We start from the raw sequence: 26,100 nt of genomic DNA on the forward strand, positions 1-26,100 counted from the left end.
GATGCAGGCTTTTAAGTTTCTGTGTGTTTATATTGCAGATAACCTCACCTGGTCAGATAATACCACAGCCACTGTGAAGAAGGCTCAACAAGGTCTGCATTTTCTGAGGCACCTCAGGAGGAATGAGCTGACTTCTCAGCGGCTGCTCTTATTCTTCCATTCTGCCGTGAAGAGCATTCTGTCATATGGCATCACAGTCTGGTATACTGGCTGCTCTGCTGCAGACCGCAAAGCTCTGCAGAGAGTAATTAGAACTGCCCCCCAAAAAGTCGCTAGCTGTCCCCTCTCTCCTCCTGGAAGAGATCTCCAGGTCGTGTTACTCAGCAGAGTCACTGCCGTCACCAAGGACTCCGCCCACCCAGGTCATCATCTCTTCCGACTACATCCCTTTGGGAAGAGCTAGAGATCCCACAAAGCCTTGACTACGAGATACAATCACAGTTCCCAACACCAGTGCATATTTTAAATGTACCTAAATAATCAGGTCATCTGCATTAACCTGTTAGTTTTAACTTTTTATCTACTATTGTAGGTACTTATTGGTGAGATAGGGAGTGTATGAATGTGGTTGCAGCATAGGTTTAAAAGGGACCTATTATGAAAAACAAGTTTTTTCTTGCTTTAACATGTATAAAGTGGTCTCTCCTCAGCCTGCCAACTCAGAGAAGGAGGAAAGCAACCAAATTCTGCAGTGTCTGTACAGCCGCCTGGATGATCCATCCAGTCTGATGTGGCTTCTACGAGCCGTTCAGATTCTGCTCCCGTCGTTACGTAACGACGGGAGCGATGCGGGAAACCACGCCCACAACTAACTCCGCTGGCCGGAGCTTCCGCCATTTTTTCGTAGCGGTGTATCACGTCATTCAGGCAGCCAATCAGCACAGTGCCTCATTATCATAGCCCCGCCCACTCAGAATCCTGCATAGAGAATGCGGTTAGAGAATGGGAAGATAAAGACATGGCCTGTTTAAAATAGGTATTAGATGCCATAATAGGTCCCCTTTAATTTTGTTTATAGGAAAGAGAACTTTCATGTTGTATATGACAATTAAGGCACTTTGATGCTGGAAGTCATAGTTTCACTGCCACTGGATTCACCCTTTTGAATGTAGGTGGATGGACCCATATATCGGGGGTCTTGGGTAACCAGTCGGACGTTTTCTGTCCTGATAATAGGGAATCATTGTCATATGATGATTTGTTGCATCCTTGCAGTGATCAGAGCGTCATAACCCAACAGGTGAGGGAACTGTTGCTATTCTTTCCAGTGTAGACAACAAGAGTGACTTAAACACAAGTAAGGTATTCAATGGTTGACCTGAAGATTCATTAGAGCTCTTGCCACTCCACGGCAAGAAGTGGGCTGGAATATCAGGATAAAAGTCTTTGTGAAGCTGGCACGGTGGCGCAGGTGGTAGTGCAGCCGTCTCACAGCAAGAAGGTCCTTGGTTCAATTCCCACCGGGGACGCTGAAGTGCGTGTTAAGTTCCCCCATGACCTCAGCGCCCACACCCTGGGTGGGGTTTGCATGTTCTCCCCGTGTTCCCTTGGTAGCTAGTGTGAGCTACCCTCACAAAAACATGCAACAGGCCAGCCAGGGCGCCAGATGGGGGAGGATCTGGCCGTAATAACGTGATCCTTCCACGCGCTACGTCCAGCCAGAGAAGCTCCACCCTGTCTGGTGAAAAGAAGCGGCCTGATCACTCCTCAGGTTAAGGAAAATACCTGAGCTCAGTGCAGGGCCCTCCCAGGTTGGTAGAGGATGGCAATGCCCACGACTGACTTAGGTAGGAGCACTGGGTGATAAAATGGGAAAAAAATCGGGATAAAAATATATACCGTATTTTCTGGACTATAAGCCACTACTTTTTTCATAGGTTTTCAACCATGCGGCTTATACAAAGGTGCGGCTATTCTGTGGATTTTTTTTCCACCGCTAGGGGGAGTGCTAACCGGAATTAGAATAAAAACTAAGACAAAATAAATGCAAAGAAGAATACACTTCTTCTTCTTTAGCAGATAGAAGTAGGTAGAAGCAGATTTCAAACAGATAAATAGATGAATAAATACCGGTTATTTTCTCTTGGTTCTGTCCCGTTTTAATCAGCAAAGTTGCTGCCGTGTTAAAATACACTGTTAGGAAAGGATCTATTTAGGTACAAACATGTACATCATTTACAGTTCAAAATCCTTCTGTACATGTAGTATATATCTAATCTAACAACATAAATATCTGCGGCTTGCATATCTTTTTTTCTAAATAGAGCAGCTTATATACGGGTGCGGCTTATATATCTTTTTTTATTGTTTTTTTAAAAAATAGAGCTGATGCGGCTTATATACAGGTGCGGCTTATAGTCTTATGGGAAATAATAACTGCAACCATATCTAGGTAGGTAGGATAGGTAGTTTGAAAGAAGCTCATGGTGTAAATTACACTGGTTCAGAAAAAATTGACAGTTCCTGGACTCAAAAAAACCCAAACAAATTGGGCAGGAGGGATATGGAATCCCTCCCTGAAGAATATTAGATATGGGAGGTGGAGCTGGTGGAGGTGTTGATGCCAAAACAGCCGGAGGTGGCGTGGGTGATTCCATTGACTAAAGTGCCTGGACTTGTAACTATGTGGGAAATTTGGTCAGAGATGGTCATATACAGTAGAAAGCCTGCTGCTGCTCAATGAATCCATGCACTTCCTCAGGGAAAGCTAACGTTGCTTCTTCCTGCTGGTGAATTCGCTGCCCCTGTGAAAGCAGCGGCCTGCAGACAGGAACAGAGTCACCAGGGTCCATTGCAAGCCAGATCCTGATTTCAGGCAATCTGAGGTGACAGACGGTTTTGACAGCAAGTAAAATTAAAATAAAGTAATAAAAAAATTCCTTCCCGGAAATGGAAGGAAAACAATGAAGTCCAGGACAGAAACAAGGTTGAACATGAAACAGACTAGAAATACAAACACTGGGACTCTGTAATAAGGGAACAAGATGATAAGGCAAATAACAGAGGGAGAGTGGTGAGTACATGCACGGACCAGTTACACAGGCGTAGCACATTAGTGTGGGGTAAGATGACACGCTGTGGGAAGGCAGATGAAGACAAATGACAGCAAACACCGAAACTGAGGAAAAACAAGCTGAATAGAGCAGAAAATAAGAAACAAAAGTGAAAAAAGGAAAACAAAACCTCATGAGCAGGATCTAGGCATGACAGCAGTCAGCTGCAGTGTCATTAAATACAGATTTTGGCTGCAAAGCAGCTGACACAGAGGGGAACTAGTCAGCAGAGCTTGCTGTTCCGTCTCAACGCTGTTGTTAACACTATTGGTAAGCTGCATCTGTGGCTTATCCTCTGGTGATGGTCACATGACATACGTCAGGGGAGGGTACATTGTGATTCAAAAGAGCAAATCACGAATTAAATATCTGCAACTACGTGATTGTTTTCAAATGGTTTTGTTTTATCAATCTGAATTACACAGAAAGGCATGATTTACAAAACAGTGAATCAAAACATTTATGTTTTTAGCGTCACATTTTACCCAATTGGTGTGGACGCTAAGTGCAACCATAACAAGTTTCACAGTTTGAAATTAAAATGTAGTAGTGTGAGGTATAGCCAAAGATAGAAAGGCTGGATAATTGTACTTTTACTACTATTGTTTTACTTTATTTTAATGAGTTCATATTCTGATCCATGCAAAGGATCCATCCAAATGTCTTTTATTCATCATTGCGTTTGATTTTGGTTTTTCCCTATTGGCCAAACTTTCTAGGTCTCCGAGGCTGAAAGGTTTCCTTGCTTCCACTGTAGTTTTTAGTTCTGAGACAGATTTTCTTTTTGGCAGAGTAAAGGGCATCATAAGAAAAGAGGACACCATTTAAATTCTGGAGGAATATGTAAAAGCTCTATTATAAGGAGGCTCTATAGTAAGCAACTGATGAGTTTCCGTACAATTTCAATAAAAAAAAACTTGTCCCAGGGCAACAGCGAGCGTTTCAGAAATATAAAGGTTAAAAACACAGCACCAGAGTGAATAAATAGGACTGCAGAACAAAGGTATACCAAAATACCAAAATCTTATCCAACTGGGTTCAGATCCAAATTACACGTACTGTAGAGTATGTGCCTCAGTTAAAGACCAAAGTGATAGTAAGTTGGCTCCATGGTCAAGCAGGACCAAACTGCAACATGTTTAGGCATCTTTATGTACAGCAACATGTGGCATATTTAGGTCTGACTTAAATCCAGGCTAGCAGTGTCACAATGCTGGTTATATGTCCAGTATTTTAGTCTGGATTTTCCAACAATAAATGTTGGTGATGGCATACACACAGAGAGCAGCACACTTCCACTGCAACAATGTCATAAAACATTTTTGAAAATCTTTTTTTAAGACTAAGAATTTTAAACATTGTCTTTGAACATTTTATAAGATGGATGCAATCTGGAGAAGAACGCCTGAAGAAGAGAGAAGGAAATAAAAAGTAAATTTACTTTTATTTTTGTTTTTTATGTAGTCAACAAAAACAGGGTTTGAGTAAGAATAGTCTGTTTCAGATACAGTGCATCCGGAAAGTATTCACAGCGCTTCACTTTTACCACATTTTATTATGTTACAGCCTTATTCCAAAATTGATTAAATTCATTATTATCCTCAAAATTGTACACACAACACCCCATATGGACAATGTGAAAAAAGTTTTTTCGAAAGTTTTGCAAATTTATTAAAAATAAAAAACTAAGAAATCACATGCACATAAGTATTCACCGCCTTTGCCATGAAGCTCAAAATTGAGCTAAGGCGCATGCTGTTTCCACTGATCAGCCTTGAGATGTTTTTTACAGCTTAATTGGAGTCCACCTTTGGTAAATTCAGTTGATTGGACATGATTTTGAGAGGCACACACCAGTCTATATAAGGTCCCACAGTTGACAGTGCACGTCAGAGCACAAACCAAGCATGAAGTCAAAGAAATTGTCTGTAGACCTCCAAGACAGGATTGTCTCGAGGCACAAATCTGGGGAAGGGTACAGAAACATTTCTGCTGCTTTGAAGGTTCCAATGAGCACAGTGGCCTCCATCATCCGTAAATGGAAGAAGTTTGGAACCACAAGGACTCTTCCTAGAGCTGGCCGGCCGCCTAAGCTGAGTGATCGGGGGAGAAGGGCCCTAGTCAGGGAGGTGACCAAGAACCCTATGGTCACCCTGTCAGAGCTCCAGCGTTCCTCTGTGGAGAGAGGAGAACCTTCCAGAAGGACAACCATCTCTGCAGCGATTCACCAATCAGGCCTGTATGGTACAGTGGCCAGACGGAAGCCCCTCCTTACTAAAAAGCACATGGCAGCCCGCCTGGAGTTTGCCAAAAGGCACCTGAAGGACTCCCAGACCATGAGAAACAAAATTCTCTGGTCTGATGAGACAAAGATTGAACTGTTTGGTGTGAATAGCAGGCGTCATGTTTGGAGGAATCCAGGCACCGCTCATCACCAGGCCAATACCATCCCTACAGTGAAGCATGGTGGTGGCAGCATCATGCTGTGGGGATGTTTTTCAGCAACAGGAACTGGGAGACTAGTCAGCAGTGGTGGACAGTAACGGAGTAAATTTACTTGAGTACTGTACTTAAGTACATATCCAGAGGATTTGTACTTTACTTGAGTATTAGATTTCTTTGGTACTTATTACTCTTACTTGAATACATTTCCAAGACAAATATTTTTACTTTTACTCGAGTAAATTTCTAGGAAGGCTAAAAAGTACTCGTTACTTTCAGGTCTGCTCTTTTTTTTCTTCCCTAAAATCCTATTGGACACAAGCTGTTTTTGTCAAAGGAGGAGACCTATCACAGTGCACGCTCTCCACTGGGATGTACGTAAAGCGGAAATACGTCAAGCCTCCTCAAAAAGATACCGCCGGTAGCCTGCGTTTGTCAAGACAGAGCCGCAACAATGGCTACGCCTGCGTCAGGAGAAGAAAGACAATCCGCTGAGTCGTCTGAGTCTGATAATGAGCCGGACTCGGAGCAGGGACTTTCACAAAATCCTTGGCCGTATCTTAACTCAATGTTTGAGTTCGACCGAGTAAAAAACGAGGGCACAGAAAAACCACAGACATTTATTTTCAAATGTTTATTGTGTCTGCCGAAGCAGAACTACCTCTCTGCTTTCAACAACTCAACAGCTGGTTTCAAAGAGTTAATTCTCAGAAACAAGAGTTAAAAGATCCTTAAATTAATTTATAAAAAATATAGTAATTTACTGATGTGGAAAATAAGAAATGTACTCTTACTCTTACTCTTACTTTTACTTAAAGTAAATTTAAAAGCATTTACTTTTGGATACTTAAGTACCTTTAAAAGCAAGTACTTTTCTACTTTTACTCGAGTAATATTTTGACTGAGCTACTTTTACTTGTAACGGAGTAAATTTTGACCTGTAGTATTTGTACTCTTACTCAAGTACTGGGGTCGAGTACTCTGTCCACCTCTGCTAGTCAGGATAGAAGGAAAGATGAATGCAGCCATGTACAGAGACATCCTGAATGAAAACCTGATCCAGAGCGCTCTTGACCTCAGACTGGGACGACGCTTCATCTTTCAGCAGGACAACGACCCTAAGCACATAGCCAAGATTCCAAGCAGTGGCTTCAGAACAACTCTTTGAATGTCCTTGAGTGGCCCAGCCAGAGCCCAGACTTGAATCCGATTGAACATCTTTGGAGAGATCTGAAAATGGCTGTGCACCAACGCTTCCCATCCAACCTGATGGACCTTGAGAGGTGCTGCAAAGAGGAATGGGCAAAACTGCCCAAAGATAGGTGTGCCAAGCTTGTGGCGTTATATTCAAAAATACTTGAGGCTGTAATTGCTGCCAAAGGTGCATAAACAAAGTATCGAGCAAAGGCTGTGAATACTTATGTACATATGATTTCTTTGTTTTTATTTTTAATACATTTGCAAAAATCTCAAATAAACCTTTTTCACGTTGTAATTATGGGGTGTTGCGTGTAGAATTTCATTTCTAATGAATTTAATCAAATTAAGAATAAGGCTGTAACATAGCAAAATGTGTTAAAAGTGAAGCGCTGTGAATACTTTCCGGGTGCATTGTATATAGCTGATCATAAACATTGACAAATGCACTGGTACCTCACTGAAAACTGACTAATAAAAACCAGCCGGTAAAAACAATCTGGCGACAAAATAGTTGGTATAATAATTTGGCATAATCAATCTCGCGGTTCAGTCAATTTAACTATTTAAAGGATGAAATGTTGTCTCGGACCAGAGGAAGGAAAGGAGAAAGTTGTCTGAGGAAATTTGAAAGAAAATTATAGACCTGCATGTTAAAGGTAAAGGCTGCAAGACGGTCTCCAAGCAGCTTGATGTTTCCGTGACAATAGTGCAACTTTCATTTAGAGCCAACCCCCCTGGAAGTGCCCCCAAGAGGAAATGTGAAGACAAATTGAAGTGACACATTATACTTATGGTAACCAAAGACCCAGAACACCTTCCAAAGACATTCAAGTGAACTCCAAGGTCAAGCTGCATCAGTGTCAGATCTCACCATCTATCACTGTTTGGCTTTCTGAAACGTGCTCCCCAGTGTCAGAAAACTTGGTCTATGTTGCAGGCAAAGGTTCCTCCAATAGGATAATGACCATAAACACACAGCTAATAACACAAAAGGCTAAGAACAAAAGATTGGACTATTCTGAAGTGGCTAAATTCTATCAGGCCTGATAGATCTGAATCCCACTGATCATCTGGGAAAAGAGCGGAAAGCCAGAGCTCAAAGATGCAGTCTGGAGAAGATACCCTTCAAACCAGAGACAGCTGGAGCAGTTTTGTCATTAGGAGTGAACCAAAAAACCTGTCTACGGATGCAGACGTCTCGATTGAAGCGATTGCACCAAAAGTTGATGCAACAAAATATTAAGTTGAGGGCACCAACCTTTTTTTTTTTTTTTACATTTTTTTCTTAAAGGATGAGTAAATTATGAGTTAATTTTCATTTAGCGTTACTTTTGTCAGTTGTGGGTTGTCTATTTTTGATGGAGGGGTACCAACAAATATGTCCACATCTGTATCTATTAAGAAGATGCCTGTCAGAGAAAGTCAAATGTTGAAACTGCAGACACTAACTGTCCATGCACTGATGACTTTTGACATTCTTATAATTTTTGAAAGAACTGATCAGCTGCTAGGCGATGTTTTACATGTATCAAGCTTGTATCTAAAAACTGTTTTATAATTTTTTCATGGTGATAGCTATGAAAAGTGTACAACCCCCCTGATGGTGAAAACCAAGAGTTGAACCTGACATTAACTGAGCGAGTGTACACTTTTTCATTTGTTGCTTTTGTACGTCATTCCTCCAGCTCAAACATTTTGCCTGAACCAAAAGTACAGTATACATTAAAAAAAGCACTGAGGTATGAATAATATCTTACATAAAACGTATAATCTACCCTTCACTGACTAAACCACCTTTCGCTGGTGCTGAACGCAAATTGTAGTTAACAGGACAGAAATCAGTCAGCAGTGCGTGAAGTTTCGCCTTCTAAAGAAAGAAATATTCTCATTAAATAAATGTAATCCTCAAAAAGGCATAAAGAAAGAATAGTGCAAAAAACTTAGCCTGTTTAACCACATCTACATCAGGGAAAGATAAACTTTTAAAAATCCACTCTTAATTGACTTGAGTAGAAGAAGTAAAATGAGCCGGTGCAGGTCTCTGACACCTCAGAGTTAAGGTGCAGAAGTGTAGAGCAGCAGAAGGGACACGGCTGAGACCAGATGAGTTTTAATTGGCTTAATGAAAAACTTGATGTGTGAGGTGACAAAGGGTTATTTTAATTTGCTTCAGGCAATCACTTTGATTACAAATTTATACTATCAAAATTGTAGTTTGCAGAGTAATTTGAATATGTTAATTAACAATCCATGAGGCTGGTACCCAAAGTGTCTCACACTATTTCAATCTGCACCGCACCACACCGCACACAGCTGGATAAATTATTGAAGAAAATAAGACATTTTTCCTCCAATAAGTACCAAAAAGAAAATACGAATTGCTGACCTGCTAGCTCATGATACCCTTGTCAGCTGGAACATTCTTCAAAGTTATTTACAGAACTCATCTTTTTTAAGTAGATGTTGTTCGGCAACTGTAATAAGGAACTGATGAAGCTCAACTGCCATTCAGTCATCAGTTAGGAATGAATTATTACACTTCAACTCTTGAGAGGAAAAAAAAAAAGAAGTTTAAAAAAAAAAGCTATTATTGATAGAGTGGAACTGCTTTGGTATTCAACTGGAAGTTTGTTTCCATGGAGCTTAAGGAACGTGAGGGAAGGTCATGTGAAAGAATGTCAGTTCCTAAATAACTTATTTGTATTAAGAATTTTATCATGAGGAAACGTACGCAGTGGAATTTGCAGGTGGCACCTGTTCTCTTGTTTGAGCTGGCTGCTGCTTGGCCTCTTCCAGGTGCTATTGCAAACATTTGCTTGGTATTGAAGAAGGAGAATATCTGTTAAAGCTCCATCCCATAATCGTTTGAAACATGGTGCCATAGAAATATACACAAAAGTGACATTCATACACATAATGAAGTAAAATCCTTTAAAAAAAGGAAACATAAACCGCATTAGAACTATTTTGAAAAGATCAAACAACATTCTGTTCGACTGGGAACACTCCAGCCTTCAGAGAAAGCTGTGAATTCATGCCATACTTTCAAACATTAAAGTGTATTTATTTAAGTTTCATTTGATAAATCCCGAACCCTGACAGGCCAAGTAAAGCAAAAATAAAACACAGACATAACTTGGAAAACATATGCTTTATCAAACTGAATACATTTTCCATGATGTCTGAAATATTGTTGTTTTTGCAAATTAAGAGTTCTTTGCACATTTGCTTTACTTTTAAATCGTGGTGTGGCAGCCTCAGGCTAAATCCCAGACAATGCTTGTTATAAAGCAATAAAAAAATAATTTCACCTCAGAAAGCTTATGCGTCACTCCAACATCTGTCTGGGTCAAACCAAGAGAGTAAATAATAGGTTGAGCAGAAATTCATATTCCAAATAATAAGTAAGTAAAGTTGCAACAATCTCAAGCAGGTCACTGAAAGCCAGACAACAGTAGCACTAGGACCTTTATTTAACATGTGTATCAGAGATGATGATCAGCGATTTAAACAAACTCTGGGGCGGAGACCTAAGTGCGAAAAGTGAGATAAACCTGAATATCAGATATATCTATGAAGAAAAATGGGGACAGACTGTTGTTCAGTTACACAAACACTGGCATGAAAAAACAAACAAACAAAAAAACAAGTGAACATGTCCAGTACAGTATGTGTATAGATGAGGAAATGGAAATGGTAAAAAACGGTGAGCTTCTGCTAAAAGAATAAAATTCACACAACTTGTGTCATCATTTCCACAAACACCACATGCAGATGATGGCCTCATGAATATTTGCCTACACCACTGACTTGGCCACCAGGTGGGAAACAAAGTGCAATAAGACAGATGATCAACACGCAGTGGTTTCAAAATATTTTTTTTTTATCCATTTATTAGAATGTTGCTTATATTATAATATCCAAATCAAGTACCTCTGATCAGTTCTGATCAATATTGCAATTCTGCTTTTTGCAGATGATGTGGTCCTATTGGCTTCATCAGGTCATGATCTTAAAGGTATTGTGACATAATTTTTAACATGCTTTTAACACTATTAAAAGTCTTGGCCAATATCCCTCAAATGTGTCTAAAAAGGTGTAACAAGAAAAACTTCACTCCAGTACTCCATGCCTGGCTTTTTATGACGGTGTTTTTTTGCGCAGTGAAAAACGCTTCCTTTTCCCCCTTTCCTGTCAATCATTGCCCCGCTCCTCCTCCAACCCAACTGCTACACACTTCTGCCGTCTCCACACACACGCGCGCACACCGAACCACAAACACCCACACACACAGCCCAGATAGGGCGACTACAGCCCGGGGATGAAGTCCAACCGGGACCAGAGGACTGGAAGGCAGCACCGTAGCTCCCCGCAAGCAATACGCTAACAGCGGCGTCGGAGAGTTAAGCCGGGAGCGACAGGCGAAGCATGCACGGAAAAGCAGCACGGCAAATCAGTCCACAGCAAACAATCACAAAAATAAAGGCATGCGAAGCAGCAGTGTCCCCTTATCTTAAGTCCAGTCAGTGGCCGCGGGTCTTTTTAGCAGTTGTCCTCCGGTGATGAGAACAGAGGGGGCTCTAAACAGCTCCGTGTTAAGCCTGATTTATGGTTCCGCGTTAAATCGACGCAGAGCCTACGCCGTAGGGTTCAGCGTACGGTGCGCGTCGCCGCGTAACCCTACGCCAGGGGTGTCGGACTCCAGTCCTCGAGGGCCGGTGTCCCTGCAGGTTTTAGATGTTTCCCTGCTTCATTGCACCATGATACAAGTGACTGTGTCATCAACAGAACAATCCAGACTTTGATGACAAGCTGGTGACGATCATTAATTAGAATCAGGTGTGTTAAAGCAGTGAAACATCTAAAACATGCAGGACACCGGCCCTTCTGGGATTCAGTTTGACACCTGTGCCCTACGCCGTAGGCTCTGTGTCGGTGTAACGTGGAACCATAAATCAGCCTTTATGGTGCGCTGGAGAGGAGAGGAGACAGGGAGCTGGTGAGGGGGCGGTGATTTAGCAAAACCAGATGCGCCGTTTTTTGCATAATTATGCGGAAAATCCCAGAAAGCACACAATACACTGAATGTTAAAAGTTCATTTTTTTTGGGTGTAATTGATGTCAAGACACCCAACAAAACACAAAAAATCAAGAAAAATGTGCTTTTCATGTCACAATACCTTTAAGCTCTCGCTGGAGCAGTTGGCAGTAGAGTGTCAAGCAGCAGGGATGAGAATCAGCACCTCCAAATACAAAACTGTGGTTCTTAGTTGGAAAAAAGGTGGGATGTTCTCTGGGATAAGATGCTTCCTCAAGTGAAGGAGTTTAAATATCTTGGGGTCTTATTCGCGAGTGAGGGGAGAATGGAGCGGGAGATCAACAGGCCAATTGGTGTGGTGCCTGTGGTAAGGCATACTCTTCACCGGTCTTTTGTGGTGAAGAGAGAGTTGAGCCAAAAGCCAAGGTACCACGTTCCCACTCTCACCTATATGGGAGGAGGCTCTTGGGACGACGCAGGACACACCAAAGAGATGAAATCTCTCGGCTGGCCGGAGAACACCTTGATATCCCCCCAGAGGAGCTAGGAGAGTGAGGTCTGGGCCTCGACTCCAGTCTGTGACCCACTCTTGGATAACCGGAAGTTAATGGATGTATGAAGATTCAAAATCAAAGAGAGGTGCTTTTGAGGACATGATGCTTGTTTGTCAAACAAGCCTGGAGTTTGATTGACAAGCTGTTCAGGGGTGAGCCAGGCAGGGAGGTTCTTCACCGGTGAACCCTTGTTGCATGCAGATTGTGCTGATTCATGTATGTGTTTTGTCATAATTTGTTAGTTGAGTTGGTAATGGATTTTTTTCCACACAGTTTTGCTGATCCATAGCTTGTTTAGTGGTAATTGGAATGTGTACAATAACACTGAAAGTATTTATTTTCTCCAGTGCAATCGATCATTGATATTAGATTAAAACTAAATGACTCATCCTTTGGCTTGGCTGTGCATACGGAAAGTTTTCAAGTACACAAAGTTAGGATTGAAAAATTTCAGTAAGCATGATAAAGTGTTTTCTTTTTTCCTTCAATTTTTTTATTAACAGAGGAAAGTGCCATTGGGCCAATATTTACATTCACCCGTTGGGAATTTAGAAACGCTTCTCATTAATCAAAGGAGACAAGAGTTCTTGCCATTGCAGATAAATGATAATGGACTTGGCCTATCAGTCAAATACTCACACTCTGCTGTCAGACTCTTAAACCTTTAAGAATAATTTTCTCTGCTAGAATTTTTCAGATTGTGTGTTTCAGTGAATCATCTGTGACAGTTATAACTCTTGGCTGTTTGGCTGTTTCCTCTGTGGCAGCATACATGAGCTTTCAGAGATTCCTGTGGGCCAAACTAGGATAAAAAAAAACAAAAAAAACACTTAGACGACCGAGAGACTCACAACCGAGAGAGTATGAAACACGCTATCCTTGCAACAAAAAAACTACTCCACCGACGCGTTTTCCCTTCAAAAACAATATCAGCTGTTGCAAACACACATTTGTTCAGTCCTCAGATTTACAGTTACATCATAGTACAGAGTGGCACATTCCTTTTTAGTGATAAATATGGCCATTTCAGATTATTTTAAATCCATCCATCCTTCTTACAGTCGACTGTCTTGCTGATGTAAACTTGAATGGAGCATCAAATTGGTCCATAACTGAGAATGATCTTCAACTAACGCACCAGCTATTCTTGCATGAGTAAAATCTGACAAAACAACAATAACCTGCAGTGACAGGAATTTTGTCAGCCTTGAAAAATAACGCTACAACTTTTGTGTTGCCTATTAAACATGATTTAAAAAAAAAGATTTAGAACAAGCCTTCACACATGAGCTTAAAGGAGATACATGTTCTGCCTTTTTTTTAAGAGATGACGCAAACTATTAAGGCTATTATATTCCAAGTTAAGAAAAGTCTGGGACTTGTTTTGGTCAGAATACCAAAGAGGGTTTAGTACAAAAGCCTCGTTTTCATCCATGTTTTCACTATTCTGTTCACAGCAGCTATAAACCCCACTCACACGCCTCCCCTGGCCTCTTTTGTAATTATTAAGCTTCCTGCTAGATGGAGCAAATGCAGCATGATGTAAAGTTGGTTTGAGATAAGGCTGGGAACTGTGAAGTCATACTACTATATCAATCTGCACCACTCACCGAATTACGTATTTTCTCAAAGAGTCAGTTTCAAACGGAATGACAAGCTTATGTTTTGTCAGAGCTTTTGAGTAGCCAGTAAATTTGGCATTTTTAATACAGTCAGTCCGGAAAGTATTCAGAACGCTTCACTTTTCCCACATTCTTTTATGTTACAGCCCTATTGATAATAGGAATAAATTCATTTTTTTTCTCAGAACTCTACACAAAATACTCCATAATGACAACATGAAAGAAGTTTTGTTATGATTTTTGTAAATTTATAAAAAATAAAAAACTATAAATATCACCTGTGCATAAGTATTCAGAACGTTTGCCATGAAGCTCAAAATTGAGCTCTGGTTCATTCTGTTTCCACTGATCTCTCTCAAGTTGTTTCTACAGCTTTATCGGAGTCCACCTGTGGTGAATTCAGTTGATTGGACTTGATTTGGAAAGACACACACCTGTCTATATAAGCTCTCACAGTTGGCAGTGCATGTTGCAACACAAACCAAACATGAAGTCAAAAGAATTGTCTTCAGACCTCCGAAACAGGATTGTTTCGAGGCACAAATCTGGGGAAGGGTACAGAAAAAATTCTGCTGCTTTGAAGGTCCCAGTGAGCACTGTGGCCTGCATCATCCTTAAATGGAAGAAGTTTGGAACCACCAGGAATCTCCCTAGAGCTGGTCGCCCGCCTAAGCTGAGCAATCGGGGGAGAAGGGCCTTAGTCAGAGAGGTGACCAAGGACCCGACGGTCACTCTGTCAGAACTCCAGCGTTCCTCTGTGGAGAGAGGAGAAACTTCAAGAAGGACAACCATCTCTGCAGCGATTCACCAATCAGGCTTGTATGGTAGAGTGGCGTGACCAGGCGCAAGCCCCTCCTTACCAAAAAGCACATGGCAGCCCGACTGGAGTTTGCCAAAAGGCACCTGGAGGACTCTCAGACCATGAGAAAAAAAATCCTCTGGTCTGATGAGACAAAGATTGAACTATTTGGCATGAATTCCACGCGTCGTGTTTGGAGGAGACCAGGCACCGCTCATCACCTGGAGAACACCATCCCTACAGTGAAGCATGGTGGTGGCAGCATCACGCTGTGGGGGTGTTTTTCATCAGCAGGACCTGGGCGACTAGTCAGGATTGAGGGAAAGATGAATGCAGCCATGTACAGAGACATCTTGGATGAAAACCTGATCCAGAGTGCTGTTGACCTCAGACTAGGACGACGCTTCATCTTTCAGCAGGACAACGACCCAAAGCACACAGACAAAATATCAAAGGAGTGGCTTCAGAACAACCATGTCAATGTCCTTGAGTGGCCCAGCCAGAGCCCAGACCTGAATCCCATCCAACATCTCTGGAGAGGTCTGAAAATGGCTGTACACCGACGCTCCCCATCCAACCTGATGGAGCTTGAGAGGGTCTGTAAGGAAGAATGGGCAAAACTGCCCAAGAATAGGTGTGCCAAACTTGTAGCAACCTATTCAAAAAGACTTGAGGCTGTAATTGCTGCCAGAGGAGCTTCTACAGAGTATTAAGCAAACGTTATGAATACTTATGCTCATATGATTTCTTGTTATTTTTATTTTTAATAAATTTACAAAAGTCGCATCAAAACTTCTTTCATGTTGTCATTATGGGGTGTTTTGTGTAGAATTCTGAGAAAAAAAATGAATTTATTCCTATTATCAATAGGGCTGTAACATAAAAGAATGTGGGAAAAGTGAAGCGTTTTGAATACTTTCCGGACTGACTGTATATAGCTAACCAAGAAGAAGTTGTTTTTCCTTTTTTTCTCTCATAATTGTATAGAATTAAGACAAAGACCTATTTATAGTTTACTGGTTTTTGGATTAACATGTGAATTTACTTGATTGCAGGGGACATTGCATAATGCATATGTTTCACACTTAATTATATGACCTTGCAACTAATTCAGCTGGTTCTGAGTGCTTTAACCTCTGAACCTCCATCACCATAAAACCAAAGAAAAACAAATAAATTAAGAAAAACAATAAGGTGTCTTGCTTGTGAGTGACAGATTTGAAACGACACTAAAAGAAAGAAAAAAAACAATGTGAAACAAAAAAAGAACCCTGTACATCCAACTTCGATACTTGGCTTTCAGTAACTTTGGTATGTGAAATAATCATAGAGAAAGAGACTTTTCTTGTTTTATTGTGTATGAACTGTTTAAAAAAATTGAAACAAGTTAGTGTATAATAATAATAAAATCTTAAATTACTTAAGGCATTTTGTTCCTCTATGATTTGAACCAAGTGTGGGTTGGTTTCCCCTTATCATTATCAATATTTTTTTTTCTATAGTAATTATAAATTCTAAAGGTTAAAGAAATTAGGTAACTTTTGAGGAAGCAAGTAGTAAAATTATCTCAAGTAAAAATCCATATAGCATCAAAAGCACACAGAAGAGTGCTTACTTCCCAGTCTTTATTTAGTCCACCAAAAGAAGCCTCAGGACTTGCAGGACACTGTTCAGGGGGATAAAGTGTGCTCCCTTTACTACAACCACTTGGTTATAAATTAATGAATGGTCGGAGAGTTTTATCCTAAATTTTGCTCTGGGTGTGAGTTTATGCCTGTCCTGTTCTCAACAGCAAAAGTTACTTACATCAACCATGACTCTATTATCTTTTACTTCATATAAGCACATGCTCCTTTCAAAATAATAGAGCAGATGTAATCACCACTTTTATACTGAGACTATATCAAGACAACATTTATGAGAAATACGTACCTCAGAATGACGGACACCAAGAGAACCGTTATCTGACACTGCAGTTACTGTCAACATCAAATTCTATTCTGGTTTCATTGCCCACAAATTAAGGCCTTTGAGTCACTTTTATCACATTTACCAGTCTTAATTTGACATTTTGGGTAGTTTCTGTTACATGAGAAGATTCATAATGGAAATTTTAGTAATAATGCAGCTTCTGTCATAGGCCAGTTAGATTAGCAGAAAAAAACAAATGGTGACGAGAGGAGATGGCAAGCTTTGTTTACAGATATTAAATCCCTGTACGAGAACTTCTAGGATCCCTAGATTCACGTCACATTTTATCTGCACAAAAACCAAACTGTAAACACAAAGTTGGGATACTGCAGTGGAAAATCATTCATGAATCACAAACCTTTGCCACAGTAAATAACACTCTTCCACCCCCAACAAAAACAATCGGAGTAATACATATATTATCTTCTTGTCCTATTACTTTTAAACATAGTCATGATATACCATGACACAAACAAAAACACAATCTGAAATTGAAAAAGAATAAAAGATATTCATAAACAGCTACATGTTGTGGGGTGCAGTATAGTGTGCACAGTCCCAGTTCTGTGTTCATGAGATCTAAAACAAAGGCACGCTGCAGCACGATGCCACCTGCCTCCATGAAATGTTCACTGCATGTTCAGACAGAGGCACGAGGGGATGCCATCAGCATTGGCACCCCAGCAAGAAACTCACAGTCAGGGAGCAAAAGATCCAGGTGCATGTCTCGACACACCACACCACACTGACTGTCACTGCATGTGTACTGTACAGTGAGGATTGTGCAGTTGTGCACATTATTTTAACCTTCTCATCCAGGAATAATTTCATGTGGTATTCGATAACTGCACAGGTGTTCACTTTTTCCTCTAATGAGTTTACATTTTTTTTTTAGCACAGATGAAGAGGCAATGCTTACTGCACGTGTGTTCACGTGCTACTTGGAAACAATTTCCACCTGCGGTATTTACAGACCCGCTAACACAGGTCTATGCGACCTGCAGCTGAGGTTTATAAATGGTAGAGATAAAAAATAGATAAAAAACCATCAGAGCTGCAATAGAAGAATAAATGTCTCCAGAGTTCAGATACTGATTGATTGTCTTTAATATGTATGTATCACCCATCAACCACAAGCCATTATCCACTTGCTTTCAATATTGACACTTCTAGATACCCAAATGAAGGAAAACCACATGACAAAGGTCCCTAAATCATCCAAACTGAACCTATGATAAAAACCTTCATTCATCTTATAGTTATGGTAGTGTGATCCAGGGTAACTAATACAATGAGCAGGAGCGCCTTAAACTCCTGATGACCCCAGAATGACATGTGGTTCAAAAGGATACTGTAATAACGCATATTCATCACACAGATAATTGCACGGCTCACACTGCTGCACATGACAAGCCAATGTGACTACTGGCTCTTAATTGGCATTCTTATAGCTATTCATATCCCAATATTCATGGTGCCCTTTTTCATCTCCTGTTTAATAAATGCAACTGTTAATTGATAGTGTCATAGCACAATGAAGAAGACATTTAGGGTAGCTATTTCCTAAATTACCAAAGGTGAAAGAGCATCACGTGTAGTTAATGCGCTCTTAAAAAGACAGGCAAAATTGCTGGTAAGTGGGAAATGATGGCAGCCAGATGAGCTGTGCCACTGGAGATAAAGAAGGAAGAGTAGACCTTATTGCCCCCATTTGTAGTAATAAAACAATAAAGATACAGTAGAAAATTCCGCAAACAATCTGACCGTAAAAGGACACAACTTTAGTCGGTACAGCTGCTCAAGGCAAATGTATTAAAAAAAAAGAAAAATCAATAAAAAAAAATAATCAAAGGGTTTTTAAATCTGTATCAGGCAAAATTAGAGATTTGGTCATATTTGTGAGAAAATAGACGTGTAAAAGATGATGAAAAATTGGCGTGATGTACTTAAACGGAAATGGACAAAAACTGATATGATTAATACTAAAATGTAACTAGATCACTGTAATCAATTATATAGCTATAGTGGATAGCTTTCCTAATACAAACTTGTTTTCACAGATTTCTGAATTTGTAGAATAAATTAGAATCTTTTGTTAAAGGGGACCTATTATGAAAAACACATTTTCTCTTGCTTTAACATATATAAAGTGGTCTCCCCTCAGCCTGCCAACTCAGAGAACGAGGAAAGCAACCAAATTATGCAGTGTCTGTACAGCCGCCTGGATGAGACATCCAGTGTGATGTGGATCTACGAGCCGTTCAGATTCTGCCCCCATCATTACGTAACGACGGGAGCGATTTACATAGGTTGGCCTCCGATGCGTGAAACCACGCCCACAACTAACTCTGGCCGGAACATCAACAATAACTCCGCTGGCCGGAGCTTCTGCCATTTTTTCGTAGCGGTGTATCGTGATGGCGTCTGTTCGAGCTAGACATGCGAATTGCTCTGTTGCTGGTTGTAAAAACTTGCTTTGTGCCCTCCTCTGCTACGCGTCATTCAGGCAGCCAATCAGCACAGAGCCTCATTATCATAGCCTCCCCGCCCACTCAGAATCCTGCATAGATAATGAGGTTAGAGAATGGGAAGATAAAGACATGGTTCAGAGGCTGAATTTCTAATTTATTTAGCAAAAAACAATCAAAAGCTTGTTTTTAAGACATTCAAGGCTTGTTTAAAATAGGTATTAGATGCCATAATAGGTCCCCTTTAAAATTCGGTGAAGATGAGGTGGACTAACTATCTGTAGATAATGCAGTTATGTTCAGCCGTTTCTTCTGCAAAAGAAAAAAAAAATCTCAGAGAAAAGTATCAGCACTTACAGCCGCCTCTGCAGTGACCATTTTACACAAAGTAGTTTTACAAACTTTGCCTTGAGGCAGTTGGGATTATCGGATAAATCGCTCCTACTATTGGCTCAGCAGATTTAACAGCTGGTCTGAGAGATGTGGTGGGTTGACCCCCAAGCGTCTACTCATTTTTTAACAATTCTGAAACTTCCGTTTTATGGTCTTGGTAATTATTTTAATCATTCATGCTTTGCATGGCTGTTATTGACCTATTTTCTGTGGTGTGACAAATTCAGTACACGTGCTTTACACAGACTGTAATTTGCAATAATGCTAGGGGCGGCACAGAAAGCTTTTAACATATATTATCACCTTGTTAAAGAGTACAGTGAACTTTAAATGTGCACATACAGCAGATGTCAAGTAATATTTGTATCTCAGAACAGATTTTCTATTATTTTCTTTGTTGTATAGTTACTTTGTGTAATGCTGGAAGGGCCTGCACAACAAATTTTTTACTCCACTGAAGTCAGATTAAAGGGGGGCCATCAAAGTAAAACAGTGGAACAACCAAGAGTGACTTTTGTTTTATCCCGTTTATTACATATAAATTGTAATGATGTAATAAATGGGATTTTTTGGGGGCACTTAAGATTGAAATTAAGCTTCTCTTGCTGAAACAAATAATCTTTGGAAACATGGTTCCTTAGAGTCTAAGTTTATATTAGCTGTTATCTAATCTTAAAGTAAAAACATGTCAGCATTGCGTGAAATAAGCTGGAAACTGGAATAAACCATGAAATGGTCAACAATCATCTGACCTCTTCAAATTTGCTGACTCGACACAGAAAGAAGCGTTGCTGTCTTGAGGGAGAGCAGAAGCGTTCGTTCCTTTTCACTTTCATCCTCTGTTACAGCACATTTACAGTATGCAGCAGCGGCGGACCCACACCTGAGCAATTTATTCTGCAGCTTCAAAGTCAAATGATTCAAACCTGCATGATATGAAGACATGTAATCGATAAAAAAATAAATACTGTAAAAACCCAAGCTTCAAAGTAGAAACTTAATGCAGCAGAAGGGGATACGCCCGTTATGACAGAAACAGAAGGGGGGGGGGGCAAAAGGACGTGGTGATAAAAGCGTCTGAACACCAAAGGTCAGACACATAAATGATGTATGCACGCTAAACCCATGTGTACAACCTTTTCTACACTCAGACTGTTATTTATGAAGGAAATGTGCAGTGAGAATGTGTGCCCCTCATCAATTCTTCAGACCATGAGTACACACAATTTTAGATCCATTGAAATCTGGTTTTGTAAAATGGAACTGGAAAAAAAGATATATGTTTCACTATCTATATAATATGTAGGTGCTATAAAAAGTTACAGTTGTGCATAGCAGTCATGTAAGTGGATGAAACAAGGAAGGAAAAACTATTTAGAGATTGTTATGACTGACTGGCTTATAATAATTAGGTGGTTTATTCATTACTGTACTGTAGGTTTCCAGAGCTGTTTAAGAAAACAGTCACCAGACCATGCTCTATCAGTAGATGTGTGTCTTGCTCCTGATCATTTCCATGCACAGCTGACCCAATATAAAGGGGATCTGCTCATGCGTAACAGAAATACCAGGAGTTATTTGTCCTCCCTCTGTTACCCTGTTCCTGTCTTTCACTTGTGCAGGCTCCTTAGCTGTGAACGTAGAGCTGATTGCTCTAAGTTGGCTGATTACGTTTTTCCATTCAGTAGCTTTCACACCGTTCATGATCCCAGAACAGAGGTATTAAAGAGAACAGATTTCCTTTTCTTTTTCCTTTTTCCTCTGTTTTACTGGTAGCAGCCTCAGGTTCACCATTTTAGTCTTCATTTCCACTTTTGTGGCTATTTAGGTTTGGTGCAAAGATTCAATCAAGGTTAAACATTGGAGCGGAATTAAGGCTCATATACATAAGTACCATATTACAATTACTGCAGTGCATTTCTGATAACCCTACGTACACATTCTTATATACGTGATAAAAATGATAAGTCCCTCACGTCAGACTTCTGGCTTCGTACATGCACAAAGTTTTAGTCAGCAAGCTGCAGAGACTTTTATGCGTCTGGCCCCAGAGCTTGCTCAGTTCTGGACCCATGGGCTTTGTCTGTCTCCATGTCTGCATCATGGTTCCACATGAATAAGTACTTCTACAGGCGCTAAAAAGGCTTTTTCACAAGGATGGAAAAGATACAGGGAGACATAAAAAAAAGAAGAAAAAAAAGCTTGCTCATCAGCCCAACCTTAAGATTAAATTTAGATACATGGTAGAACAAGACAGATGAGTACTGAGAGCACATTTTTGTTCAGATGAGACCAAGTTTAAAGTTTTGGTCCAGATGCTGTTCAGCATTTTTTGCCTATATCTTTCAAAGATCATCTCAATTAATTCAGAGTCAATGAATTCATAGACAGCAATGTACAGAAGTATGGGAGAGTGGTATGGAGCTGAAGAAGAGGTGACATTTATAGATATCACCATAGACACCTGTGCATAAACGAAAATAGTGTTGGACTCGACCTCTCTAGAGACCTAATGTAAATATTCAAGCATAATAATCCAAAGTACACAAAAAACAAACAAACCAATAAAAGTTTCTAAAGAGGAATGATGGCTGAGAAAGATAATAAACAAACCATTGACGAATGGAAGAACCTTTTTCCATAAATGCAATGTGGCCTCCACATTGAAGCCTGTCGTAAAAGCATGCAAATTATTGAAAAAAATTATGAAACATGAGACTCTCATTAATGAAGAGTCCCGGTTTTTATATAATCTGCAATTCTCCTGCAAGGTTTGTATGTTTTTATAAGTAAATCTCATCAGCAAATTTAACATTTTTCATAAAATCAAACTACTCTTCAACTTAGAAATCTTCCATTTACTGGGGGGGGTGATGCAATGTCCACCCTTTGTGAATCATTCGTCAATCATCGTCATTTCACTACTGGACTGCCTTTATAGTATTATTTTGTGCTATGAACTTACGTAGGCATTACATGATTTGATGCAATAAATTGTCAATGTTTTGGACTGCAAATGAAATGTTCTAATCCTTAATACCGTTAATAAACAATTTATACTGTTCTCTCACTTATTTCAAGTCCCAATTCAATATTTCGCTAAGCTCAGTTACTGGTGTGTAGGCACACACAGAAATTAGTCACCGACGGCTGAGTTACTCAAGCAACGGAGCTGACAAGCTGTCATTTCAGCAGCTGACTAACTAACTGGTGTGCGCCCAACACTAGTTTTGCAGCCACAGCTATATCAATGCCTTTAGAGACTAGGAAAATAATTTAAACTCGTACTATACACGAAATTCTTTTGGCTGATAAACTGTGGCTCAGATACATCTGCATCATAGTGACTTCAGTGTGGGAATAGTTCAGGTCATATGGCAAAAAAAAATCTTCTTTTAGTTGCATTTGTAGTCATTTCAAGCATGGCATTTTAATCTTTTGGTGCTGTGTATAATTTTTATTTGAATAATAAAAAAGTATATCAAGTATGTTATTTTATATTGCCGGAAGTTTAAAGTTCCTACACTGTTAAATAATCCTTTATTACCTCTTACCTTACACATGTTCCTCCATTACGACAGGGAAGGTGTTGGCAGACAGGGAGGTCACAGTCCTTGATGTTTCTCCCTTTCACTGCGTCACCCACCAGGTCAATCTCCTTTGAGTTGATCGCAAGTTCCTTGATGCAGCCAATGAATCTTTTCTCTCCTTTTGTACGCCCATCATGCATCTCCCAGTGCGATGAAATATCTCCGAGATATATAGGTCCAAAGGATTCCTGCAAAGAAAACGTGGGAAATCTGGAGATCTGCATAATTGTTAAATAATTCCCACTAAGCCCTACAATATAACTCAAACTCAAAATGAAGCTTTAAGTCAATAACAGATTCACAGAATCAGTGTTTGTAATTCTGCACCATGTCATTATTAATACATTTATAAGACTCTGGTGTGCATTAAGATAAATAGGTTAAAGCTATTGTTTTTTTCAGCATATTGTGGTTTCATAAAATGTTAAGAAATTACTTGTAGCATTTACATTTTGAAACACTTTGGTAGGTTTATTATTTTAAATCCTGCAGTGCTTCTTGCAGGCTTTTCGGCTCTCCACGTAGGTATGGATGCAGTCAATCAGCCTGCTGTTGGGCATGTGATGAACCCTAAAAGCTTGGATAGATCAACATATGCCATATTGAATGTGTCAATCACCAAAGACCTCTGGGTATAATTGAGGTTCATACATATTCTTATACAATGAGAAACATGTTTCTAAACTTGACTGCTGGCTATCTTTAATGTGTGAACTAATTGGGTAAAATTACTAACGATACACTTTGTGAACTTGCAGCTTATCCAACCATAATGATATATTTAACAAGTATAATTGGGTCTGCTTTTAATGCAGAGCTTCATAAAATGTAGCAAAATATCACCTCACAAGAGCACTGAATTACAGAGATGTTATGTTTAATGATGACTTCTGTTGTTTTTAAATAAATAAATACAATTTTTTTTGTTTTACTTAATCAATATTTATGATAATTTTGGAAAACATGAATTCGACATTCTTGAAAACAAAAACCCACCACAAATAAAACATAGTGACAGTAAATCTCAAATTAATGCTCCTTTCAGTCAGATATAAGACGTTCTATCATCTATAGTCCTCCAATTCATTTATCAATAATCTCATGACCACTGTCTGATGAACGGTGAGACATTTCCCGTTTCAATATATATTGTATATTTCAATATACAATTGACAATATTTCGATATAAAATTTAAAGGGGACCTATTATGGCATCTAATACCTATTTTAAACAGGCCTTGAATGTCTTAAAAACAAGCTTTTGATTGTTTTTGCTAAATAAATTAGAAATTCAGCCTCTGAGCCATGTCTTTATCTTCCCAATTTCTAAACTCCTATGTGGGATTCTGAGTGGGCTATGATAATGAGGCACTGTGCTGATTGCCTGCCTGACGCGATGACACAATACAGCGCCAAGAAAAAATGGCGGAAGCTCCGGCCGGCGGAGTTAGTTGTGGGCGTGGTTTCACGCAGAGCAGAATTTGAACGGCTCGTAGAAGTCACATGACACTGGATGGCTCATCTGGGCGGCTGTACAGACTCTGCAGAATTTGGTTGCTTTCCTCCTTCTCTGAGTTATCAAGCTGAGGTGAGACCACTTTATATATGTTAAAGCAAGAAAAAACGTGTTTTTCATAATAGGTCCCCTTTAAGAACACTTCAAGATAAAGCTGGATTACATCTTAAAACGTACACATTATTAATACACAAAACAAAAAAGTCAGGAAATGTCATATCAATGATGCTGTAAATATAACAATAATTCATGTTTTCACCAACAAAATTAGTAAATTCTTGTATGCCTGGATAGACATTTAACCTGGTGTAATCAAAATTGGTTTTAGCCAAAGACATTCAAAGTGAAGAGCAATAGCTATCTGGGTTTCTCATCCAGAAGCAAATAAAATGAATAAGACCAATCCTAAACCTTCCTTAAGCCATAACTTTTTATACATAAGGGAAATTGACACCCCTAAGTTATGTTGCGTCTCCGGGACCATGTGCAGATCCAAGCTGGCGAATCGTTGCTGGAGCTGGCCACCAACTTGGAAGGCCGTCAAACTGACAGCATGCACAAACATGTTTTCTTGATGGTAAATTTGGCCTCATGTTTAACAATCAATCCAATGCATGCATTAACTACCACTTACACAAATTTGGGTTGTCGCAGAGAGGCCCACACCACTCTCTCTCCAGGAAGCTTATCTAGGTCTTCCAGTGGAATACTGAGACATCCCCGGGCCAGCTGAGAGATTTGATCTCTCCAGCATGTACTGGTTTGGCTCCGGGGCCCCCTCCCAGTTAACCATTCCCATAATACCTTCCAGGAGGCATGTTACTCTACTAGGCGACTGCTCTGAATGACAGAACTTCTCACTCTATCTCCAATGTAGAGGTACAGCCACCCTGTAGAGGAAACACATTTCCGCTTGTATCCGTCACCTTGTCTTTTTGGTCACTACTCACAGTTTGTGACCATAGGTCAGGGTAGGAACGTAAATCAGCTAATAAACAAAGCGTCTTCCTTTGGATTCAGTTCTCTCATCACCACAACACACTGGTACAGTCCAGATTAGTGCATACGCTGCACTGATCCGCCTTTCAATCTCCCCACTCCATTCTTCCCTCAGTGGAAGGACCCAGAACTTTCCATTTAAGGCAACACCTCATCCTAAACAAGTTTACAAATTAATCCAACTCCAAGAAGACTCTTGCTCCATTTACAAAGAGGCTAAATGGCCCTTAGAAACACACCCAGTATCCCATAATCCCTATGGCCCAGTATACATATCTTTCTGTTTAAACTTAAAAAAAAAACAACAACAATATTGCACTGACACTGGACAGAATTTATTTATACTCTTACAATTAGAGTGAATATTATCAATCTACTGTGGTTTAAAGACAGAAGTATGTTTCTTTAGTATTACTCTACTCTATAGTATCTACTATAACACAGTTGCATCCAAC

The 26,100-nt window shown here is 39.9% G+C and overlaps 1 protein-coding gene across 1 annotated transcript in view; it reads right to left on the bottom strand.

Annotated features, from left to right (window-relative positions):
- The window catches only part of eys (eyes shut homolog), a 235,197-nt gene that overhangs the window by 16,881 nt on the left and 192,216 nt on the right, over positions 1-26,100 (bottom strand). The window contains exon 43 of the mRNA XM_061744588.1: positions 23,095-23,318. Coding sequence (XP_061600572.1) covers positions 23,095-23,318 — 224 coding nt within the window. The remainder of the gene's footprint in view (positions 1-23,094; positions 23,319-26,100) is intronic.

The sequence above is a fragment of the Cololabis saira genome, chromosome 17, assembly GCF_033807715.1.
Source record: "Cololabis saira isolate AMF1-May2022 chromosome 17, fColSai1.1, whole genome shotgun sequence".
NCBI lineage: Eukaryota > Metazoa > Chordata > Actinopteri > Beloniformes > Belonidae > Cololabis > Cololabis saira.